The 23,823-nt window shown below is 38.5% G+C and overlaps 2 protein-coding genes across 5 annotated transcripts; one reads left to right on the top strand and one right to left on the bottom strand.

Annotated features, from left to right (window-relative positions):
• The first annotated feature begins 763 nt into the window (after positions 1-763).
• Positions 764-14,097, top strand: LOC109979029 (complement factor H-related protein 1). Of its 4 annotated transcripts, none has more exons than XM_065953843.1 (10): positions 764-924; positions 1,007-1,198; positions 1,972-2,151; positions 2,262-2,453; positions 3,555-3,632; positions 3,750-3,833; positions 4,362-4,523; positions 4,618-4,788; positions 6,212-6,237; positions 13,822-14,072. In XM_065953843.1, the coding sequence occupies exons 1-10, from the start codon at positions 876-878 to the stop codon at positions 13,846-13,848; spliced, it is 1,161 nt and encodes a 386-aa protein (XP_065809915.1). In that variant the 5' UTR covers positions 764-875; the 3' UTR covers positions 13,849-14,072. The 4 variants fall into 4 exon arrangements, with proteins under 4 accessions (XP_065809915.1, XP_065809917.1, XP_065809914.1 ...); XM_065953842.1 differs by lacking the exon at positions 13,822-14,072 and adding an exon at positions 6,425-6,675 and having other exon boundaries at positions 770-924; XM_065953845.1 differs by lacking the exons at positions 3,750-3,833; positions 13,822-14,072 and adding an exon at positions 6,425-6,675 and having other exon boundaries at positions 768-924.
• Positions 14,098-15,145: 1,048 nt separating this feature from the next.
• zbtb41 (zinc finger and BTB domain containing 41) lies at positions 15,146-23,423 on the bottom strand. Its single transcript, XM_020651761.3, has 11 exons — positions 23,111-23,423; positions 21,422-22,608; positions 20,124-20,331; positions 18,817-18,886; positions 18,538-18,685; positions 18,248-18,377; positions 18,022-18,117; positions 17,835-17,941; positions 17,570-17,675; positions 17,340-17,428; positions 15,146-16,639 (listed from the first exon to the last, which is right to left on the bottom strand). The coding sequence occupies exons 2-11, from the start codon at positions 22,572-22,574 to the stop codon at positions 16,014-16,016; spliced, it is 2,733 nt and encodes a 910-aa protein (XP_020507417.2). The 5' UTR covers positions 22,575-22,608; positions 23,111-23,423; the 3' UTR covers positions 15,146-16,013.
• Between the last annotated feature and the right edge of the window lie 400 nt (positions 23,424-23,823).

The raw sequence follows: 23,823 nt of genomic DNA, 5'->3' as shown, positions 1-23,823 counted from the left end.
CAATATTTAACATTTTTGTTTTCAAATACTTCAGATCAACTTTAAGCCTTCATCTTAACATTATATGCAGTTACATTTGTGACTTTTTTATGAAGATTAAACTTCTCCATTTCCCTCTATTTCTTTTAACGAGCAAAAATGTTGAGTATGAACAGACTCAGTGGTGAAGAGCCAGATGGCGTGACAAGGCGGGGCGAGAAAGATAGAAGGAAATCCAGAGAGAGACAGACAGGGAGACAGAAGGACATACATTAGAAGACAAAAAAAACCCTCATCAACAACATAACAATAGATCATTTAGAATTACAGTAATGCTGCAGTATCATATGCAGAAATAGGATGAAATGTATTTGACTAATGTGCGTGACTGCTTTAAATAGTTGTAGCAGTTGGAGAAAAGGAGGTCCTTTAAGTGATTGTGTTCTTACATAATGCCGATCTCTGACCACAGCAGCATGGACTATCAGGTTGGTATCTGGTGTGTATACAGTCACATGGATTTCCGTTCAAAAATTCTGTGAGAAGTCAAAAACATAATTTAAATGAACACGTGAAGTAACAATAGCAGTAATTTAGTAGAACTGTATTCACTGCAATGCAAGACATAGAAAAGTGACTTTAAACATATGACTTTAAATGATGCAACAACTGTCCACTTCATTGATCTGTGTTTACAGGAGCCAAGATTAAGCAAAATACTTGTGTTTGTACTTACTTGTGCTGACTTCCGAGCAATAGTGTGATGTCAGTAACGCAGTGTAATGTTGACTGTTTCTTAACATGTTTGGAAAAAGGCCCATGATAATTATTAACTGGTCTGTTTGGGAACTGGCTTGTAGGCACTGCTTTATCAAAGTATTTCACTTCTTGACAAAATGTGTGTGAGATATCTCCGCTGTGTTCTCCTGGTTTGTTTCCTGTATGGTAAGAAGGTTTTATCCTATCACTTGGAATGTCTTATATTTGTTAAATATACTTCTCATGTCTATATATTGTTGTGTTTCAGCTCAAAGTGCAGCTCAGCCTTGTGCTGCTCCCCGCCTGGGTGGTGGTTATTTTGTCCCTGAACAAGAAACGTATACTCATGGAACAACACTAAAGTATGCTTGTGATAATGGACGTAAACCCGCTGCGGAGGGTTGGTGGGCTACAAGCACATGTGAGAATGAAAAATGGTTTCCTGAACCACAATGTATCGGTAAGATATTTATGACTATCTCTGTGGGGTTGTCTGAAGATGTTTGAGGTGGGTCAAAACCTTTTACATTCTTCTTACAAATGATGTCATTAATTGTCTTTATAATCCAGATAATCAAATAAAGTTACAGCATGAAAGTGGCACTTTGCATCCCTACATGAGAATGCTGCTCGTCTTAAATACAACAGATTGTAGTGTTATGTAGCTGCTCTCTGTTTTTGGAGCAACTTTTCGACTTTGGCTTCTATATTTTGTTTTTTTTTGTTTCCTGTTTGTCTTGTTGTTTTTCTCTTATAATTTGAATGTTGTTGCTGCTACAATGATTTAGTTTCTCATCAGGGATTATTAAAGTAATCATATTATTATTTGTTTATTTAACAGGGACACATTCAGTAAACATTAGTAAACAAGTACAAAGTATGCCATGCATAAAGGTTTCTAGTCTTGGCTAATTTGTAGCCCCCGCCCCTATTACCCATCGGTTTAAAATTTGAATATTATAGTGTTGCTAACAACAACATGTTTATATTTGGACCCTTTTATAAGAAGAAGAAGAAGAAGAAATACTTCATTAATCCCACGAGGGGAAAATCAGTACATTACACTCTGTTATTGAGACATGCTGCACACACATAGGCTGAAACACCTGCACAAACATGATCCTATTGACATGCATGACTGGAGAGATGTCAGAGTGAGGGGGCAGAGGGGAAATATTCGTAAGAGTCATATTAAAATGTGTGTGAAGGTCATTTGTTTGTTTGTTTACACAGAAATAAACGCCTGCATTCCAATAACAGTCCCCAATGCAAAATACACAGAAAACTCAGACGGTTGGTATGAGGAGGGGGACAAAATACGGGTAACATGTGACGAGGGATATGAAGTGAAAAAGAGGGACGCCACAGCTGTTTGTCTCAATGGAACCTGGACCTCTGTGCCTGTCTGTGAGAGTAAGTGTGTTCCTCCAGTCACCCAAACCAATAACAGAATAGGATCAGTGTCCGAACCAACGCCATCTTTTCCTGTTCCTGCTAACACTTTTTTCTTTAATTGTTTACAGAGAGCATCCTTGCATGTGGTGAACCCCCTCAAATCCCCCATGCAGTCATTGTTGGTCAGAGATATCAGGAGGTGTTTGCTGCAGACTCCAATGTGACATATGAATGTGAAGATGGATACTCTGTGGAGGGAGCAGAGAGCAAAAAAAACATCTTCTGCATATCCGGAAAGTGGACTGAAGGCCCAACGTGCAGTAAGTGAACTAACCGCTAAGATGTAAAAAACTTCAAGACCTCCTCAGAACTTAAAAAACATTAAAACATGTTAAAAACATTGCTCCGTGGTGCTAGTAGAGGGTAATGCTCAGCAGGGTCCTTTCTACTGTCTTCATTCATTTTTATCGTCCACACTGCAGCTGCTCTCAGAAGAAGAAAAAACACTTCTAAACTTATTGTGTGTTACTTCCCCAGCATTGAACCATGACCTTGAAGTGTAAGCAGCTTTAGCAGGGGAACTATTAAGCAGCCATGATGAGAAGTGCAGTTAGTGGAGACTGTAGACCAGCAGTGCATGACAGCATTTGGCCAGTCGTCTTTCTCAGCTAAAGGCCCACAGATTGAGAATACCCCTCCCATCAGACATAAAAACATGAACTGACTCCAAAGGTTTGAATAACAAAGCGAAACAATGGCTTAAACAAAGGCAAATCTGCAAATACTAAATACATGTGTTTTATAGCACAGCATATTTTACTCCTCTTTTCTTTTTTTTGTTCATAGCTGTTATTTCAGTCATTATTATTTATTCTCATTCTTATTCATCGTCATCATCAATTTGCTTGTCTATGTCTGACTTAATTACTTTTATGCGTCGCTGAGTATCTATGTCTACTGCAATCGTCCATTTCCATGTCTATTTTTCAGCCTTGTTGTATCATGTGTATTATTTCCTAAAAGCCTAACCAGGAACAGGGAGTGTAAATTAGCCATGGCTAGAAGTCCTATGTATATTGCATCGGTTGCACTTTAATGAAGATGTAACAATGCCTACATGAATAGTCCCTGACAAATAAATTAGGAGCTGAACAGTCAAATATTTCCCTCAAGAGTCTGTAGACATAAGGTGACCAGAAAGTCAATCTTTAATCAATATTTCTTTAAACTCAGAGTTACAAATTTCTACATAAACAGGATTAGAATGAAAATACAAATAAACACGGCTTTGACTTTACAAATGTGTTTTGGAAGCTGAGTAACAGTCCAGGAGTTTTCTTTGTCCTTAATAAACCACCATTTCAATCATATAAAATATAAGAATATACTACAATTGATCTATATATCTGTTTCACTCTCAGTCAGAGGAACTAGACCAGGTAGCGGAGGAGGTGAAGGACAAACTACATCTTCTGACAGAACACAACCTGCAGGTGGAGGTAGGTAAAAGACATAAACTGTGTGAGATGAAAATAAGTTTGTCCATGTATCTGATCTGAACACACTTCATTTACTTGTAAATAATACATATTTAAAGTAATGTTTGATCCTTTGAGGCAGCAGACCAGGTACTGGACAGGGTGGTTCTGCGGGTAGGGGAAACATTCCATCAGCTGGCAGTGTGGCCCGGCCTGTGGGTGGTATGTGTAAATTTGTATAAATAAAATGTTTTAAAATCTTAAAAATGGAGAATAAAAGCGCCTCTGACAAATGTGCTAAGTACTATTGGCCTTTTTGGATGATTTAGCAACAAATCTGGGGTCTGATCATCATTTCCTGTACAAAAAAAAGCAAGAAAGAAATACATACAGTATATATATATATATATATATATATATTTTTTTTTTTCTTTTTTTTTTGATGTGTTCTCTTCCTGATGAAATCACCCAGGATTCATGTCTCCCTGAACAGTACTTTGAATTAATATATATTTTTAATTTTTAAGTTCATAATCTATATATATATATATATATATATATATCTAATTTAGATTTATATGACTACAATTTCTTGATGTATAGAAATCCATCTTCTGGTGTTGGAGTTTATTTGCAGGTTATTTCTTTTTTGATGCTTTGATAACCTGCTGCTATAACAATGTCAAAGTTTGGGGTCAATGAAGTATAAATCCATCCATCTATCTCTATCTTTTCACTTTTGTTTCTTAGTCAGAAACTGTGGAACTTTCCCTACGGTTGCCAACGGTGAAGTAGTGGAATCGAACGAATCGTTTTTGAAGTACAGCTGCAAAGTTTTTTACAAACTAGTTGGTCCAGAGACAGTGCTGTGTTATGGCGACGGCACATGGTCCAATATACCCATCTGCAGAGGTATAAACAAGTCTATTATAAAGTAAAGTACAGATTTGTATGATGGGGAGAGAGGGGGTTGTTGAAAAAAAAACTCTGTTTTCTTTTTGTGCAGATGCCTACTGTGCTGTGAACACTGATGAACATCCACTGTTAGTTTCAGTCGGAAAAGTCTTTATAAAAGAGGGAGAGGAAAAAGAATTTGACTGTGTGGATCAGGATGAGTGGTGGTTTGATAATTACTCAGTGGGAAAGTGCACGACTGAAGGACTGAGGTTACAGAAATGTAAGTATATCTTCATAGCTCATTTCATATGTTTCAGCTAAAATAGAACTACTTCACAGAGACATCTTTCTTTTCTTATTATCACTTGAGATAAGTGAGTGCTGGTCACCTGCGAGATCATTTCACTGATTGTCCTTTTGACAACACATTGACTTAACTTCCATCTTCACATCAACATGATGAAGGTCCTTATGTCTCCATTTAAGTTTCATCTTTTTTTTTTTGATCAGTTTTGACCAATCAATGAAAGGATTTGTCCCAAACTTCCAATATGTAAAATCTGCAACCTGGATCTACCCGGCCCCAGTTGTTTAAAGTTAATTTCATCAGATTAAAATTATCATGTCGAATCAAACCTTAAAAACAGATTGTTTAAAAGAAAAAAAAAGTGAAGTCTGGGTTTAACAATCCTGTTTTTTATTTATTTGGATTAAAAGCCCCCAGTTTGTGCTTCGGTATTCAAAAACTCTGAGTAGGATTGGGATAACTGTGATGTAGTAGTAGTAAATATTTCACAACACTGTTAATACAAAACAGACACTGTGTTATTTAAAGCTCTTGAGAGAATCCTTCTGTTTGTGTGGATTTTGGCGCCCCCTTGTGAAGTATGAAGTCCCATTAAGAGCACTGGTTCATTGTCAAGAGTTCAATTAGCAGATTGATACCATGCTCATGTCTGTACGTCATAAATAAAGCTACAGCTAGCAGTCATTTAGCGTAGCTTAGCATAAAGAACAAAGACACAGCTGGCTCTGCGTGCCAGCACTTGTAAAGTTCACAAATTAAATGTTAAAGAGTCTTGTTCCTTTAATCCACACAAAAATGACGATAAGATGTCACAAAGACTTATATCTTGACTATTGCTTAGCAGAAAGTCTTGTCTTGTTTATTTACTCTCAAGAGGAATAGATTAACTTTGTTTAAAGAATCCGAATGAACAGAACAATAGATATTGTATCTTTCTTTGTTTTTTTCCAAGCATTCTTCTATTTTTCTAAGATAGCTGCCTGTATTACCCACAATGCAAGTCAGCATTTAACTATTCAACCTGTGATACAGGTGTGTTATTTCCATACTAGCCTCTAGCCTCAAGCAAAGTAATGAAAAAGTCTCAATCCGGTGAAGTCTGTTGCCCTAACTTATTTCTAACTCCAAACACTTGTTTTTGTTTGTTTGTTTGTTTTTTTTGCAACTCAATAAAAGGAGACTCAGGTGACACCACTTCAAACATGATCTGATTACTGACAGTTTTCATCAGAGCCGCAAACAATATAAACCAAATTTTTAGCATCCACAGTGGTCAACGCAGGAGCAAATATCAGAACATGTATCCTATAAGCTGAATCCCAAAGGTTGCTGCAATGTTGTGTGTGGTGTACAAAGATTCATATTCACTGCTGTGCCTCTCTGTGACTGTTTTCAGGTTGTGCCAGGGCGCAAATAACATTGGTGAGTGTTAATCATACATCTACTTTTTAAAAGAAACAATGTATTTCTGCTATTTGTCCTACATTTTGACCCGTCTCATGAGAAGCACTACGACTGTTTAGTCTGTTCTGCATGTATATACTGTATATCCACTCATTTTAAGTACATTTACTCTGATTGTTTATAACTCCATGTATCTTGTATCCAGAAAACTTGCTCAGGCGTTCTTGCATAAGGGAGGATTCTGCTGCTTCAAGATTTGTTCATTATTGACTGAAGACAAACACCAGACACTTTCAGAGGACAATAATGTTTGGATTATGCAGTTACTCACTTTGCCCACTTTTCAAGATGATCCCCTCATGCTAAGATAATGGAGGGGCTTTACTTTGTCTACAGTAATAACAGCTATGCATGATGAGCATTTATAAATTGTACTCAATAAAATCTTTGTGACGATCACAGGGTCAGTTATTCACAAACATCCGAGTTTTTGAGAGCTGATTTTATTGGTCATTGAGACACGGTTTAAAAAGAGCACTGTTTCAGAATGTCAAGAAATAAAACTTTACAAGTAATTCTGTGCAAATGCCAAAGAAAAACAAAATCCATCAGCAAAACAAGCTTAAGATGCAACAGTTACTATTTCAATTATTATCTTTAGCTTTACAATTTAATTTCCATCTGTTTTTTAATTCATTTCTTACCAAAAGCAGATTGAATAGAACAGTTTTTGTAATATATATATATTTGGCTATTTTGTGCTTTTATGGAGAGATAGGTCAGTGGATAGAGTCAGAAATCAGGGAGAGAGAGAGAGTAGGGAATGACATGTCGGAAATGAGGAAACCCGCTTGGAGGACCACAGCCTCATTTGACTTTAGAGTCACTGATTAACATAAGGAATAAAGGCGCCCCTGTAAGCTCAATAGTGTAATACCCAGATAGAGCACACCTTCCTGTCCTTCTGTTTCAAAATGGGAACCACTCCTATCAATTTACAGGCACTGTCCCAGACCTCCATGTGACACTGAAGAGATGTGTTAGCAAAGAGAGCCCAACACACTGTCAGGAGCATTCTCCCTGCCACTGAAGAACACTTTGACTACCTCAGAGACCACTGCCAAAGATGGTTGAGACTTCCACTGGATCTTTGAAATGTGCCACTTCATCAGATGGCATGCTACTTTGGTTCAGTTCTTCCTTTTAAGTGTTTTTAACACAGTTCAACATCTTCAGACAGCAGCTCTCCAACCCTGCAGAAAACAGCAGTAAACAAGCCCTGCTTTCCTTCCTTGGTTCTTGAAACTGTAAGAACTTCCTTGAGGTCAGCCAAAACCCCCTATCCATAGCCTCCCAGCCTCTTCCCACACCCAGGTTTTAGCTGGAGTCTTCCGGCCCATCTGGTGCTTTTCTGCTGGGCTATCTGAGTCTGAAAGATTTCTTCAGATTCAATGGCTGCTGTCATAGCAGGCACCAACACTTACTGAGAGCCAAAAGAAAAGGGGCTCAAGCTCCTGTCTTGCCTTCTCTCCTTAATACTTTTGTCCTGGCAGATGAAGTATGCCATCTAGCTGTACCTGACCTTACTTTTATGACATTGTAATGAAACATATTTGATGTCAAGAGAAAAAAATACATTTGTGAGACTTTTCTCATCTGGATAATCATTCACTACATGGCCAAGTCTGCCCTCCAATACCTAACACCATACACTATATTTCTACTGTTCAGTCACATGTTTAAAAGTGGATGAAAGAGGTGCAGAGCACAGGGAGATCCAGCAAGTTGGCTCACAGACCTACAAGGAGACTCAAAGGCAATCTTTTTCATAACATCATAATCATCCATAACAATCAATAACAATTCTTGTATTTAAGTGCACAATCTAAAGTATGGTCCCTGTGCTGTGCCAATCAAATCACCTACAAGTATATGTCACAGTTTCCTCTGTGTTACTGCAGGCTAACCTTTGCCCTGGCTGTGTTTGGTATTTCATAATGTAATGCTGACCTCTGATCACAGCAGTCCGGGAAATCATTTGGAAATCTGGACTCTAAACAAATGAATCTCTGTTGTGGTTTGACAAACATGGGAGAAACTAAAACATGCTGCAATGTTTGCTGAATGTTTTAACCGTTAAATGTATTCAATTTAAGTTGAAACTAAAGACTTAAACCACATTTAGTTTATTATTGAACATCTTTATCATGATTGAATCAGCTTTCAGATTATGACCTTTAAATGTATTTGCGATCTCTCTAAGTTCCCATTGTTTGTATGCACATAGTACAATATGAATATGATGTAATGGTTGTAAAATACTCAATCATTCTGACTACATTGATGAAGTATTCTATAAATGTTCATTTCTGTCTTGTAATGATCTTTATATGTCATAACTCTGATTTATGTTAACATTATGATGAGAGACCGGTGTGTTGAACTGTTTTTTAACCCCCGAGTGTGTCTGCAATGTTGTTTGTTTCATTGAATCAGTGTGTGGGCTTGGAGTAATGAGGGGTGTCAGAGTCACAGATACTGACTCTTTACTCCACATTTCTTCACTTTTTGGGGAAGTGCCCTCAACAATCATTAACCTGTTCTGATTTGAAATGGGCTCTTCACTAACATTTTTATTCCTGACAAAATGTGGGTGAGATATCTCGGGTTTGTTATTCTTTTCGGCCTTCCAGGAGCACTGCATGGTAAGAACATTAGACTCAACATTAGACCTAACATTTACATTGTTTTTTTTGTTTTGTTTTTTATGATAGTGTTGTGCTCTTATTTTTACTCATCTTTTCTTTTTTTTTTTTTTAAGCTCAAAGTGCAACTCAGCCTTGTGACGCTCCAGGCCTTGATGGTGGGGTTTTTTTCCCGAAACAAGAAACATATTCTCATGAAATTGAGATAACTTACGCCTGTGATAGTGGACGTAAACCTGCAGTGAAGGGATGGTGGGCAACAAGCACATGTCAAAACGGGGTATGGTCTCCTGAACCGCAATGTATAGGTAAGTGTTTGTTTGAATGAGACACTGAGAGCCTGTAATAGCGCTTGTCATGCTAAACTGTATGTAATGTTCAAGTTTTATGTTTGTTTGTTTTTTTACCTCATGAAGTCATCAATCTTTCAATTTATGAAACTTTAGTCTGAAACGGCTTCCTTTAGCAAATGTTATTACATTTCTTAATGAAACTCTTCTGTGGTGAGCTTTATACTATGTGCATGAAGAAGCAACATTTTCATCCTCTGTCTGTTATATGCATCCAAATAATCACTGAGTTCTTAGTCAAAAGCAACGTGTAACAGAAGACGCCATCAGAAGACGCTATCAAAATGGCCGTCTTTTCCTGTTCCATGCTTTTCTTTAATTGTTTACATGCATGACTGGAGAGATGTCAGAGTGAGGGGGCAGAGGGGAAATATTCGTAAGAGTCATATTAAAATGTGTGTGAAGGTCATTTGTTTGTTTGTTTACACAGAAATAAACGCCTGCATTCCAATAACAGTCCCCAATGCAAAATACACAGAAAACTCAGATGGTTGGTATGAGGAGGGGGACAAAATACGGGTAACATGTGACGAGGGATATGAAGTGAAAAAGAGGGACGCCACAGCTGTTTGTCTCAATGGAACCTGGACCTCTGTGCCTGTCTGTGAGAGTAAGTGTGTTCCTCCAGTCACCCAAACCAATAACAGAATAGGATCAGTGTCCGAACCAACGCCATCTTTTCCTGTTCCTGCTAACACTTTTTTCTTTAATTGTTTACAGAGAGCATCCTTGCATGTGGTGAACCCCCTCAAATCCCCCATGCAGTCATTGTTGGTCAGAGATATCAGGAGGTGTTTGCTGCAGACTCCAATGTGACATATGAATGTGAAGATGGATACTCTGTGGAGGGAGCAGAGAGCAAAAAAACCATCTTCTGCATATCCGGAAACTGGACTGAAGGCCCAACGTGCAGTAAGTGAACTAACCGCTAAGATGTAAAAAACTTCAAGACCTCCTCAGAACTTAAAAAACATTAAAACATGTTAAAGACATTGCTCCGTGGTGCTAGTAGAGGGTAATGCTCAGAAGGGTCCTTTCTACTGTCTTCATTCATTTTTATCGTCCACACTGCAGCTGCTCTCAGAAGAAGAAAAAACACTTCTAAACTTGTTGTGTGTTACTTCCCCAGCATTGAACCATGACCTTGAAGTGTAAGCAGCTTTAGCAGGGGAACTATTAAGCAGCCATGATGAGAAGTGCAGTTAGTGGAGACTGTAGACCAGCAGTGCATGACAGCATTTGGCCAGTCGTCTTTCTCAGCTAAAGGCCCACAGATAGAGAATACCCCTCCCATCAGACATAAAAACATGAACTGACTCCAAAGGTTTGAATAACAAAGCGAAACAATGGCTTAAACAAAGGCAAATCTGCAAATACTAAATACATGTGTTTTATAGCACAGCATATTTTATTCCTCTTTTACTTTATTTGTTCATAGCTGTTATTTCAGTCATTATTATTTATTCTCATTCTTATTCATCATCATCATCAATTTGCTTGTCTATGTCTGACTTACTTTTATGCATCTATGTCGCTGAGTCTCTGCAATCGTCCATTTCCATGTCTATTTTACAGCCTTGTTGTATCATGTGTGTTATTTCCTAAAAGCCTAACCAGGAACAGGGAGTGTAAATTAGCCATGGCTAGAAGTCCTATGTACATTGCATCGGTTGCACTTTAATGAAGATGTAACAATGCCTACATGAATAGTCCCTGACAAATAAATTAGGAGCTGAACAGTCAAATATTTCCCTCAAGAGTCTGTAGACATAAGGTGACCAGAAAGTCAATCTTTAATCAATATTTCTTTAAACTCAGAGTTACAAATTTCTACATAAACAGGATTAGAATGAAAATACAAATAAACACGGCTTTGACTTTACAAATGTGTTTTGGAAGCTGAGTAACAGTCCAGGAGTTTTCTTTGTCCTTAATAAACCACCATTTCAATCATATAAAATATAAGAATATACTACAATTGATCTATATATCTGTTTCACTCTCAGTCAGAGGAACTAGACCAGGTAGCGGAGGAGGTGAAGGACAAACTACATCTTCTGACAGAACACAACCTACAGTTGGAGGTAGGTAAAAGACATAAACTGTATGAGATGAAAATAAGTTTGTCCATGTATCTGATCTGAACACACTTCATTTACTTGTAAATAATACATATTTAAAGTAATGTTTGATCCTTTGAGGCGTTGTCTTCCTGATGAAATCACCCAGGATTCATGTCTCCCTGAACAGTACTTTGAATTAATATATATTTTTAATTTTTAAGTTCATAATCTATATATATATATATAATTTAGATTTATATGACTACAATTTCTTGATGTATAGAAATCCATCTTCTGGTGTTGGAGTTTATTTGCAGGTTATTTCTTTTTTGATGCTTTGATAACCTGCTGCTTTAACAATGTCAAAGTTTGGGGTCAATGAAGTATAAATCCATCCATCTATCTCTATCTTTTCACTTTTGTTTCTTAGTCAGAAACTGTGGAACTTTCCCTACAGTTGCCAACGGTGAAGTAGTGGAATCGAACGAATCGTTTTTGAAGTACAGCTGCAAAGTTTTTTACAAACTAGTTGGTCCAGAGACAGTGCTGTGTTATGGCAACGGCACATGGTCCAATATACCCATCTGCAGAGGTATAAACAAGTCTATTATAAAGTAAAGTACAGATTTGTATGATGGGGAGAGAGGGGGTTGTTGAAAAAAAAACTCTGTTTTCTTTTTGTGCAGATGCCTACTGTGCTGTGAACACTGATGAACATCCACTGTTAGTTTCAGTCGGAAAAGTCTTTATAAAAGAGGGAGAGGAAAAAGAATTTGACTGTGTGCATCAGGATGAGTGGTGGTTTAATAATTACTCAGTGGGCAAGTGCACGACTGAAGGACTGAGGTTACAGAAATGTAAGTATATCTTCATAGCTCATTTCATATGTTTCAGCTAAAATAGAACTACTTCACAGAGACATCTTTCTTTTCTTATTATCACTTGAGATAAGTGAGTGCTGGTCACCTGCGAGATCATTTCACTGATTGTCCTTTTGACAACACATTGACTTAACTTCCATCTTCACATCAACATGATGAAGGTCCTTATGTCTCCATTTAAGTTTCATCTTTTTTTTTTTTTGATCAGTTTTGACCAATCAATGAAAGGATTTGTCCCAAACTTCCAATATGTAAAATCTGCAACCTGGATCTACCCGGCCCCAGTTGTTTAAAGTTAATTTCATCAGATTAAAATTATCATGTCGAATCAAACCTTAAAAACAGATTGTTTAAAAGAAAAAAAAAGTGAAGTCTGGGTTGAACAATCCTGTTTTTTATTTATTTGGATTAAAAGCCCCCAGTTTGTGCTTCGGTATTCAAAAACTCTGAGTAGGATTGGGATAACTGTGAAGTAGTAGTAGTAAATATTTCACAACACTGTTAATACAAAACAGACACTGTGTTATTTAAAGCTCTTGAGAGAATCCTTCTGTTTGTGTGGATTTTGGCGCCCCCTTGTGAAGTATGAAGTCCCATTAAGAGCACTGGTTCATTGTCAAGAGTTCAATTAGCAGATTGATACCATGCTCATGTCTGTACGTCATAAATAAAGCTACAGCTAGCAGCCATTTAGCGTAGCTTAGCATAAAGAACAAAGCTGGCTCTGCGTGCCAGCACTTGTAAAGTTCACAAATTAAATGTTAAAGAGTCTTGTTCCTTTAATCCACACAAAAATGACGATAAGATGTCACAAAGACTTATATCTTGACTATTGCTTAGCAGAAAGTCTTGTCTTGTTTATTTACTCTCAAGAGGAATAGATTAACTTTGTTTAAAGAATCCGAATGAACAGAACAATAGATATTGTATCTTTCTTTGTTTTTTTCCAAGCATTCTTCTATTTTTCTAAGATAGCCGCCTGTATTACCCACAATGCAAGTCAGCATTTAACTATTCAACCTGTGATACAGGTGTGTTATTTCCATACTAGCCTCTAGCCTCAAGCAAAGTAATGAAAAAGTCTCAATCCGGTGAAGTCTGTTGCCCTAACTTATTTCTAACTCCAAACACTTGTTTTTGTTTGTTTGTTTGTTTTTTTTGCAACTCAATAAAAGGAGACTCAGGTGACACCACTTCAAACATGATCTGATTACTAACAGTTTTCATCAGAGCCGCAAACAATATAAACCACATTTTTAGCATCCACAGTGGTCAACGCAGGAGCAAATATCAGAACATGTATCCTATAAGCTGAATCCCAAAGGTTTCTGCAATGTTGTGTGTGGTGTACAAAGATTCATATTCACTGCTGTGCCTCTCTGTGACTGTTTTCAGGTTGTGCCAGGACGCAAATAACATTGGTGAGTGTTAATCATACATCTACTTTTTAAAAGATGTATTTCTGCTATTTGTCCTACATTTTGACCCGTCTCATAAGAAGCACTACGACTGTTTAGTCTGTTCTGCATGTATATACTGTATATCCACTCATTTTAAGTACATTTACTCTGATTGTTTATAACTCCATGTATCTTGTATCCAGAATACCTGCTCAGGCGTTCTTGCATAAGGGAGGATTCTGCTGCTTCAAGATTTGTTCATTATTGACTGAAGACAAACACCAGACACTTTCAGAGGACAATAATGTTTGGATTATGCAGTTACTCACTTTGCCCACTTTTCAAGATGATCCCCTCATGCTAAGATAATGGAGGGGCTTTACTTTGTCTACAGTAATAACAGCTATGCATGATGAGCATTTATAAATTGTACTCAATAAAATCTTTGTGACGATCACAGGGTCAGTTATTCACAAACATCCGAGTTTTTGAGAGCTGATTTTATTGGTCATTGAGACACGGTTTAAAAAGAGCACTGTTTCAGAATGTCAAGAAATAAAACTTTACAAGTAATTCTGTGCAAATGCCAAAGAAAAACAAAATCCATCAGCAAAACAAGCTTAAGATGCAACAGTTACTATTTCAATTATTATCTTTAGCTTTACAATTTAATTTCCATCTGTTTTTTAATTCATTTCTTACCAAAAGCAGATTGAATAGAACAATTTTATGTAATATATATATATATTTTTGGCCATTTTGTGCTTTTATGGAGAGATAGGTCAGTGGATAGAGTCAGAAATCAGAGAGAGAGTAGGGAATGACATGTCGGAAAGGAGGCAACCCGCTTGGAGGACCACAGCCTCATACATGGGGTGCGCGAACTAACCACTGCCCCACCAGCCCCCCTGAATAGAACATGTTTTAATGTTTGTTCTTATGATTAGGTTCTTTATCTAAAACTTAGGTACATTGGATTCTCACACTGAATGATGCTCATATTTGAGCTACACCAGTTAAAAAAGCCCTTTTCTATAGAACTGCATTACATCATCAGGAGCATCCATCCAGCCATTATCTATACCTCTCATCCCATTTGGGGTCGCAAGGGGCTGGAGCCCAATCCCAGCTGTCATTGGGCGAGAGGCGGGGTACATCTTGGACTGTACATCAGTCAATCACAAGGCCGACATATAAAGACAAACAACCAGCCACACTCACATTCACACCTACAGACAACTTTAGAGTCACTGATTAACGTAAGGAGCATGACTTTTGACTGGGAGAAGCTGGAGTACCCGGAGAGAACCCACACATGCACAGGGAGAACATGCAAACTCCACACAGAGAGGCTCTTGTCCGACGGGGATTCGAACCAGTAACCTCCTTGCTGTGAGGCAACAGCGCTAACCACCGTGCAGCCCTCGTCAGAAACATAACATTTTAGAATACAATGTTGTACAGACTATTTAAATAACAAAAAGTGGGTTTTTTTTACCACAGATAAAGATTGACAGTATTATGAGCTCAGGCTGCCAGAAGTGATTCTTTATTTACATGTAACTAAATAGCTTTTAATGATAAAACATATTCTGTTAACTAATCCATTGATGTATCCAAAAAACTATTAATTCATATTGATATTGACAAAAATGACAAAAACTAAATTGAGACACTTTGGCCTGCGATAATGACTCTTTTTACAGAATACATATCTTAAGTGATTCAGAAGTGCATTAAAGTTGACATCATTATGCAAACTGACTGATTCTTGAAAATAAAATATGGTGGGTTTTTTTTTTAAGCACCATTCAGAGGGCAAAAAACATCAAACACATCTCAACATGTTTCACCAGAAACACCGATCATCAGTGAGAACTATAGAGGCACATGTCAAGGCTGAAAAAAATCCACCAGCAAATATTTTTGTGATATATTTAGAGTTTTAGATAATCAAACATCTGCTCTGGAAATGTTTTTTTTTTTTTTTTTACTTTATACAGTGAAAAATTGCATCTTTGTCCTTTGCAACAATTCATTGTTTGTTTTTGTCCCATTTTTGGTTGGTAAACAATGTGCTCACATGTTTTTTTTTACTTTCAACTAATATTCTAGATTTAAGTCGACATTTTTTCTTCAGAAAAAGGGTCCATCTTTTTTCCTCTCTGAACATGACACAAAATGACTTTGCTATAAGAGGGACTCTGGTATGAAGTTCCTCTAAGATTTGGATGTACTGTCAACGAGTTGAACACATCAGATTCAATGTCCATTATGTGCAGTTTGTCCTAATTTGATTAATGTAAACTGATACTGTGACTTTTGTTTTTATTAGTTAATAACCTTTAATGAAACTGGACTATGCCCAGTTGACCATTTTTATGGCCGAGCACCGTCAGTGCGAGTGATCAGAGTTGGAAATGTTCGGCCCAGAAGAAGCTGAATCCAGTCCCAGCAGCGTGCCCAGGTAGGACTGCTCTCGGGGGTCCAGCATCTGATCGGGCCTCACAGGGTGCACGATGTTAGCTGGCTGGGGGGTCAGGGTGTATTTCTCTAAGAAAGCCAGGTCTGAGGATGCCTGGTATCCAGAGTTCTGCTGTTGAGCCTGCATGCTCACAACCCTGTGAGTCTGGGCAGAGAGAGATGAGGCTCTCTGTGCGCTCAAGTTTCCCTGCGCTCCTCCTGCCATCTGGACAGGTACTAAAGTGACGGGCACGCACACATTCCCAGGAGGAGGGGTGCTCAGTGTGGACTTTGGTTCAGCACTGTAAGACTTAGAGGGTTCTTCAAAGTGAACGGAGACTATTTTGTCCTCGCCGATGGTGCTGATTGGCTGTTCTGTGAACCGGGTGCTGTGCACATGATCCACATGGTACTTGAGCTTGTCCTTTCTTTTGAAGGTGGCGCTGCAGTGCGGGCAGTTAAAAGGGCGAGCGTCTGAGTGAATCACCATGTGCTTCGTCAATGTCTTCTTGATCCGGAATGTCTGGTTGCACTCGGGACACCTGTGGGGTTTCTCACCTGTCACAGGATCATGACAGGAAAAAGCACAGTTAGTTTTGAGGAAGACATTTATCGTCCAATCGTCACTCTTGTTTGTCTCCTAGGGCCGTGGTGTACTTTCTCAATTCTTTGCAAAAAGACAGTTTTAAGAGTGAGAGAGTTAAAAAAAAAATTCAAGTTAAAGAAATACTGCGATTGTTACTGCAACCGTCTAACAGTCACTCAATCTCATTGAAGTAGGGGCAGGACGAATACCTCAACCATCACCTCCTACATGTTAAAGTTTTACTGCAACAACTGTGGTCCTCCAGTAGTGTTGTCACTATACCAGAATATTAAACTCAAACGTATAATGATAGTAAAAATCAACAAAACCCAATGTTGGGTAGTTCAAAATGTGACTGAAGATCTGTAGTTTTTTTTAAAGCTTCAGTACTTTTTGATACTATCGATCATGAAAAACATTGAGATTGTATTGTTTTAAAACATGTGGTATATCGACTCATCAATCTACTCTCCATACAAGCTTCAGCTACTATTCTTCAGGGTCAAGGCCCAAGGCAAGGACTTGGACAAAACCATTGGAAAATGAAGCTAAAATGTCTCGGCAGTGCTCTGGAGCCCTCCCTGCTGGGTATTCATTTCATTAGATGTTCACCTCTCTGGTGAACACATGGACTCAGGCATCTTACTGCACTTGACTTCTTTGTTTCCTCACCTGAGTGGGTCCTGAAGTGCATTTCTAGACTGGACTTTCCTTTAAATTCTTTCTTGCAAACCTCGCACTGATGCAGAGCAGTTTTATACCTGTGAAAAATAATGAGTATTAGCAGAGACAGAAACCAAAATAACATGTGCAAAACTGAGAAAGGGCATTCAAATGAAAATGAAAACTGCATTAACGACGGACAAATCACGTCTTTTAAAATGACTTTACTGATCACCTACTTCTGCCAAACTTTCTCTCCCAGGTGAATGCTTTTGTAGTGGACCGTCAGATGATCATGGCGCCTAAAACACTTCCCACACTCTTCACATTGGTGTGCTTTCTCACCTGTGACAAACACCAAGTTCAGGTAAATACCGACAGTAAAGGATGAAGAGTATTTCCCACTGCATGGTTTTATAAGGACAGAAAGCTGTGTGAATTTGTACTACAGAAAAGGCTTAAGAAAGAAACACAGGAATAACATTGCCTCTAGCTTTACTGTACCGGAGTGTATTTTCTGATGTTTGGTCAGGTGATCGTGGCGTATGAACGTCTTCCCGCATTCGTCACACTCGTAGCGCTTGTCGTCGTGGTGGACTCGGAGGTGGAGCCTGTCCAAAGAACAGTTTGTAGTCAAGTTTTCCTCTAAGATTTCACAAACGATCCACAATTTCCTCCGATTGGCACTCACCTGTAGGAGCTGCCGTGACGGAAACTTTGGCCACAGATACTACACAGGTGAGGCTTCTCCCCGCTGTGGATCCTCATGTGCTCCTTCAACGTCGTCCTATAACAAGAAAAACAGAATCTAAATAAAGCAGCAAAGGATTACGTTGAATTTAATGCAGCTCAGCGTGCAGATTAAGAGTTTAACATATGGAATATATGCTTTTATAGACAGAACATTTCTCCTGTACCTTTCCCTTACAGATTTCCCACAAATGAAGCAGGTCCACTTTCTTTTGCCTCCATGTGTACACTCCATGTGCCTCTTCCTGTTGCCTGTGTCATTAAACTGCCGGCCACAAATCTCACACGGAAAGGGACCTAAAGATTGAAAAAGATACAAATCATTGCAACAAATGCATTGATTGATCCATAAACTGAAACTGTGATCCATGAGCACATATCACAGTAAGTCATATCTGGTTACGTTTTTTTTGTTTAGTCTCCACTATTCCTTTATATTCTCCTGTACATTCCTCACCTAAGTGGAACTTTTCTTGGTGTTTCAGTCGAGCAAACCTTGACTTGAAGTATTCGTCACAGTAGGTACATTTGAAAGGTCGGTCCTGTGTGTGCAGGATCATGTGCTCCTGCAGATGAGGCCTGCGGCTGAAGGTCTTCAGACAAATCTGATTCAGAGGGTTGAAAGGTTTAAGACTGTGATGTTTTTTTTTTTGCCAAAGAACTTATTCTACACTTATGATCACCTTGGATTATCAGACATAAACAAGAACATATTGAGACTGAAAACAATTCTTACAGCACATTTCCAGCCTTCACTCTTCCTCTTCCTTTTGGTAAGAAACTCCTGGATGTGATCTGGATGAAACCTGACGGGACAACGAAAAACTATACAGTCAAACTGAGAACTACTACTTACACACTCTTTACTCATCTTGCCATTATTTGTATACCTATAACCAATACCTCTGTAAATAGTGATGATGATAAAAACGATGACTAAACCTTTTTTTTTTCCGAACAGTTTGGTTTATGAACAAATGCATGCAAAACTAATGAAATGACTTTTCATTTGCTTCAGCTAATTACTGATACCCATGTTAGCACACAAACCATTACACTAAGTTGGTAAACATGGTAAAGAATATACATGAAAAAAAACTTTTTAAAGTGAGCTTGTGAGTATGCTAACTAATGTATGTTTCCTAAATAACTTAGTATTTAGGAGAAAACTCTCCAAACAGCTCCTGAAAGGTGATTATGTCTGAAGGGTTAGCTGAGAGCTTTTTAACTTGAAACAGCATTTTTTTTAAGACCTTAACAAACAAGTCGTATAAACAAATTAAAAATAGATATGACAGCAATGTTTGTTAAAACCAATATAATAAAGTAAGCTAACTAAGACAACATTGTTTTCTAAACACTGATTGTGATACATTTAGTATTCAGTAAATCAGTGTACATCTATTTGTAAGTTAAAAAAAGAAGACATTACCCAGGTAAAGACAATTTTGTTTAGGTGGTGCAGTACAACTCTCTGTGTGAAGTGTTGTCTGGCAGCTCAATTTGCTCAACAAGATGTAAATTTAAAAAACAAAATTAAAGGTGTAATATGTATATTTTTTTACACAAACAGATCTTAAATAATAAAAAAATGGACTAAACCTATTATATACATTTTCTTTTTGAGTCCTCACATTACCTCTAATACTTCTAACAGATATCAAAGCCAGAGAAATCCTTAATTTTATAGTTGTAACGTCCGTGCCTTTCGCGGCGGCTACCATGACAGAGCTGCCATGACAGACACGAGATGTTTATCGTTGCCATGGAAACACTGGACTCAAAGACCGCTGCATAAGAAAGCAGGATGCTACTGAAAGCTGCTGATACTGTATGCGCTGCTGTGATAAAAACGTCATGTATATAATACTTGGATACATCGTCAGTAGACATGTTCTCTTCCTCAGGTCCGTTTTCCCGTGTGTTTTGACTACGCTCAACTAGGAGTTTGTTTTCATAGAGCATGTGTGTCTGCCTGCGTGCATGTGTGTGTGTGTGTGTGTAAATAAAATTAAGACAGACTGCTGAGTTGGAGTGTCTCACCTTTTGACATGCTTGGTGAGTGTTTTCTTGGTGGCATGCAGTTTGCTACAAATAGGACATTTGTGCTCCTTCCTCGGGAAGGGAACATCGCTGGTGTGCTTCTTCTTGTGCACGGTCAGGTTCGACTTGGTGGAGTAACGCTGAAAACAAAGGTCACACTGGAACGGTTTCTCTCCTGTGTGCACTCTGGTGTGACTCTCATACTTCCCTAATGACGCAGAAAAACTTACATCAGTTATTATAGGACAAAACAGGAAGATTACGCCTCTACTCTTCTAAAACTAAAACAATCAGAGCTTTTATTAAGTTTCTGATGCTGGCAACTGGTGATGTATAAGAATTAACATTGCTGTTTGAATTATTAGCTCTACCTCCTATTTTATAAATCAGCAGAAAGGAAGAAGAAGTATCGGAATAATAAACAACAATTATGATTATCATTTATCAATCAAAAAAGGCAAAACTGTATTTCCAACAGCTTTCCAAATGAGATACTGCTTTTTTTTTCTTAAATCAAATGTATTTATTTCTCGATTATCCTAGTAAGTTGAATAAAGACATCAAACTAATAACATGTTTTTGGCTGTGGTAGACTGTGATGAATCTTTCAACAACTTTCTTATATTTTATATCACACCAGGAATCTAATTTTATTAACTAAATTAATTAAAAACTATAATCAGTAAAAACTGTAAAAGTTAACTCAACTTGTTTAAAGTTTTGTAATTGTTTTGTTTTTTTCATTCAATTTGTAAAGGGACCATGTACAATATTAAACATAAATGTTGCCACTGGATGCATTGTGCCAGTTAGCTTAAAGCTAACTTGCATCTGCAGTGGAGTACATTACAAACACACACCTGCTACTATAGCAGCAGTGTTTCCCCTGAATGCGTCTTGCAGCTGAGGTGCACAGCTGCTGAAATATGACCTGCTGGGCTCCAGCTTATCTCCTTAGAAACTAACATTATATTAATTTGTGTTACAGATGTGACCATCGTTTTGAAATAAAATCATAAATAAGATAAAATTTTCTTTGGTAAATTTCTGATTCCTCCCGTCTTTTGCCATTACCCACGAGCCAGGTTATGGCAACAGGGTGGTTGTTGGTTGATTATTTTGTCCAATAAACGTTAATAATTATTTTAAAGAAAGTAATTTTTTTTTAAATGACATGCAACTTAAACATTCTTCCACTTCACCTCCGCTGCTCCTCCACCTCCAACCGAGGGGAAAAACTGAGGAGGATACTTTAATGACAGCACAGATCATACAGACTCTCACTCGATGGTTCCCACCTGCGCGGTCGAAGGTCTTTTCACATTTCGGGCACTTAAGAATCTTCTTGCTGGAGGTCTGGATGATGACTGGAGCCAGACCTTCAGGATAAACTTTCCCCTGAGCAGAGCTTCCTGCTGTTGATACTCCAATCTGTGAAAAAGCTTGATATGCTCCATTTTCATCCAAATAATCTTGACTTGTAATATCATCCGCTGGGAAAACCTCCACAACTTCCTTCTGAGTGACGGCGTCCTCACTCATGTCTGCGTCCTCTTCCGCTTGCTCCACATCAACCATATCATCCGTAAAAACTGGTTTTCGTATTTCCAGTTGCGACACTTGGTTTCCCACAACCACCTTTTCAATGTCTTCGTGTTCTTCTGTTGGCGATTCAGTCCTTGGTTGTTCCTCGGGTGTGTTGACGCACTCGAGATTTTCTCTTTGATACTTGGTGGGTGTTCTCCTTCTGCGAACTGATCTCCTTGTGATCTTTTCTGCTTCATTTGACAATTCCTGCCGTACACCAGTGTGACTCTTCTCCAAGCTGTTGTCCAGGAAGTTTTCAGAGCTTAAACGACAACTAGGAGGGCTCTGGTTGCTGGTGTCACCTGCTGGCGAGTCACTGGACGACATTTCCATCTCAGGAGTCCGTCTTATCTCATCCCGTGCCTTGATCAAACGTACTGACTTGTTGTCACCTTCCTCACACAGCAGCTTCAGTATATCCATCATGTCCAGAAATCGGGCTGCTTCTATAAGAGCCGGGAGCTCACTCTCAGTAACCGCAAACTCAGAGGTGTACAGAAAGCCAAGCAGGTGCTGGAAAACAGAGTCCTCCACATGGTCCAGAGTCACATGTGCTGTGGCAGGGTTCTTGGAAAGCTCAGCGTGGAAGTAGCTGCTCCCATGGGCCAACACCACCTTGTGGGCGCTGTAAACGGTCCCACCCACGGACACAGACACATCACAGAACCTCTGTCTGACCCGGTCCTCATTCAAAAACCTTAGAAGGTCATGGCTGTGCAGCTGCATAGCCAGGTGCATGATTTGTGCGGTGGATTCTGGGAGAGAGGATGGAGGTGGGGCGCCTGGCTCTGTAACACAGTCATTGCTGGCACTGTCCTGCCTGCTGCGTTTGGTGCGCAGGGGATTACAAGGCTTTTTCTTCATTGGCGTGTGTTTGTTAGGCCACCATGAATCATCCCTGAGTACGAAAGAAAGAGAAACAGATAAAACCTCACCAGTGCAAACTCTCACATGTGATGGGTAGTGATTAAGATTTGATAGGATTGGGATAATAAATAATTGAAAATGGATTAGCAGGTTAATGTGTCGTTTATTGACATCACAACAAAGTAATAATAGCATGGTAATGACATGAAGGGGACATTGTGGTGAAAAGTTATCATAACTATGAAAACTGAGCTTGAACTGATGCATAACATGTGAATACTAACATGTACATCAAAGCATCATATATCAAATCTACCACCAATAGTGAAACACCGCCCGTACGTTCAAATGAAGATATTAACTAGCCGTGTTAACATGCAGGACGGTCAAGGGGCTGTACATGCAAATTCGCTCTCCACCTCAAGGACCCCTACCATCAGGCTAACGGGCCCCCTCCGAGGAGAGTGTTGACAAACGACCCTAAAAGCAAACTATTTTTACCTTCGTATTAAAACTGTTTCAAACAGCCTTACCTTTCAGACACGTGCCAGGTATTCAACACAATGCTATGCTTCAGCTGAGATAAGAATTTAATAACACAGACGAAGGAACAATAATTTCCAAGATATCTGTTACGCCCCTTATCATCACCCGACCAGAAATGTCGGACACTGTAACAAAACGTTCTCCCATTGGCTGCTTCAGCTTTTGTCCTCTACACGTCTTATTTTAAACGTTAAAGACGACACGCTTTAACGGGCACATGACATGTCTCGACAAAATGCAAACTGTGAATAGTTGTACGAGTAAGTTATGTCTGTAACCCTGGAAAAGTGAAATTAAACGACGAAGACGTGTTCTAGCGAGATACAAATAGGTTCACGCGAGGTTTCATAATCATGGGGAATCATGGGAAATGTAGTACGAAAGCCTGTAGGAAGGAAATAATCAGTTGCTTGCAAGCATTTCGAAGTAGACATTTCTTGTATATTTTAGCGAGGGGAAAAAATGTCGGAATTGCTTTACCTTGCTTAATTGACGTTTACTACATAGGCCTACTAGATAATAAAAATTCTACTTCTTAGTAATTTTTCTGATAGCTTAAGTTATAAACTACTATCAAATTGACTAATAATCAATATAAAAAAATTACCTGACAACCACACACAATGCGTTGTTATGTAACCAGCAAACATTTTATGAAAGCAGAAGTATTATCTCTACTTTCTTATCTTACTTACTTTGT

Source organism: Labrus bergylta, chromosome 4, assembly GCF_963930695.1.
Source record: "Labrus bergylta chromosome 4, fLabBer1.1, whole genome shotgun sequence".
NCBI lineage: Eukaryota > Metazoa > Chordata > Actinopteri > Labriformes > Labridae > Labrus > Labrus bergylta.
The sequence above is the reverse complement of the archived record's forward strand: the minus strand, read 5'-3'. Positions and strand labels throughout refer to the sequence as shown.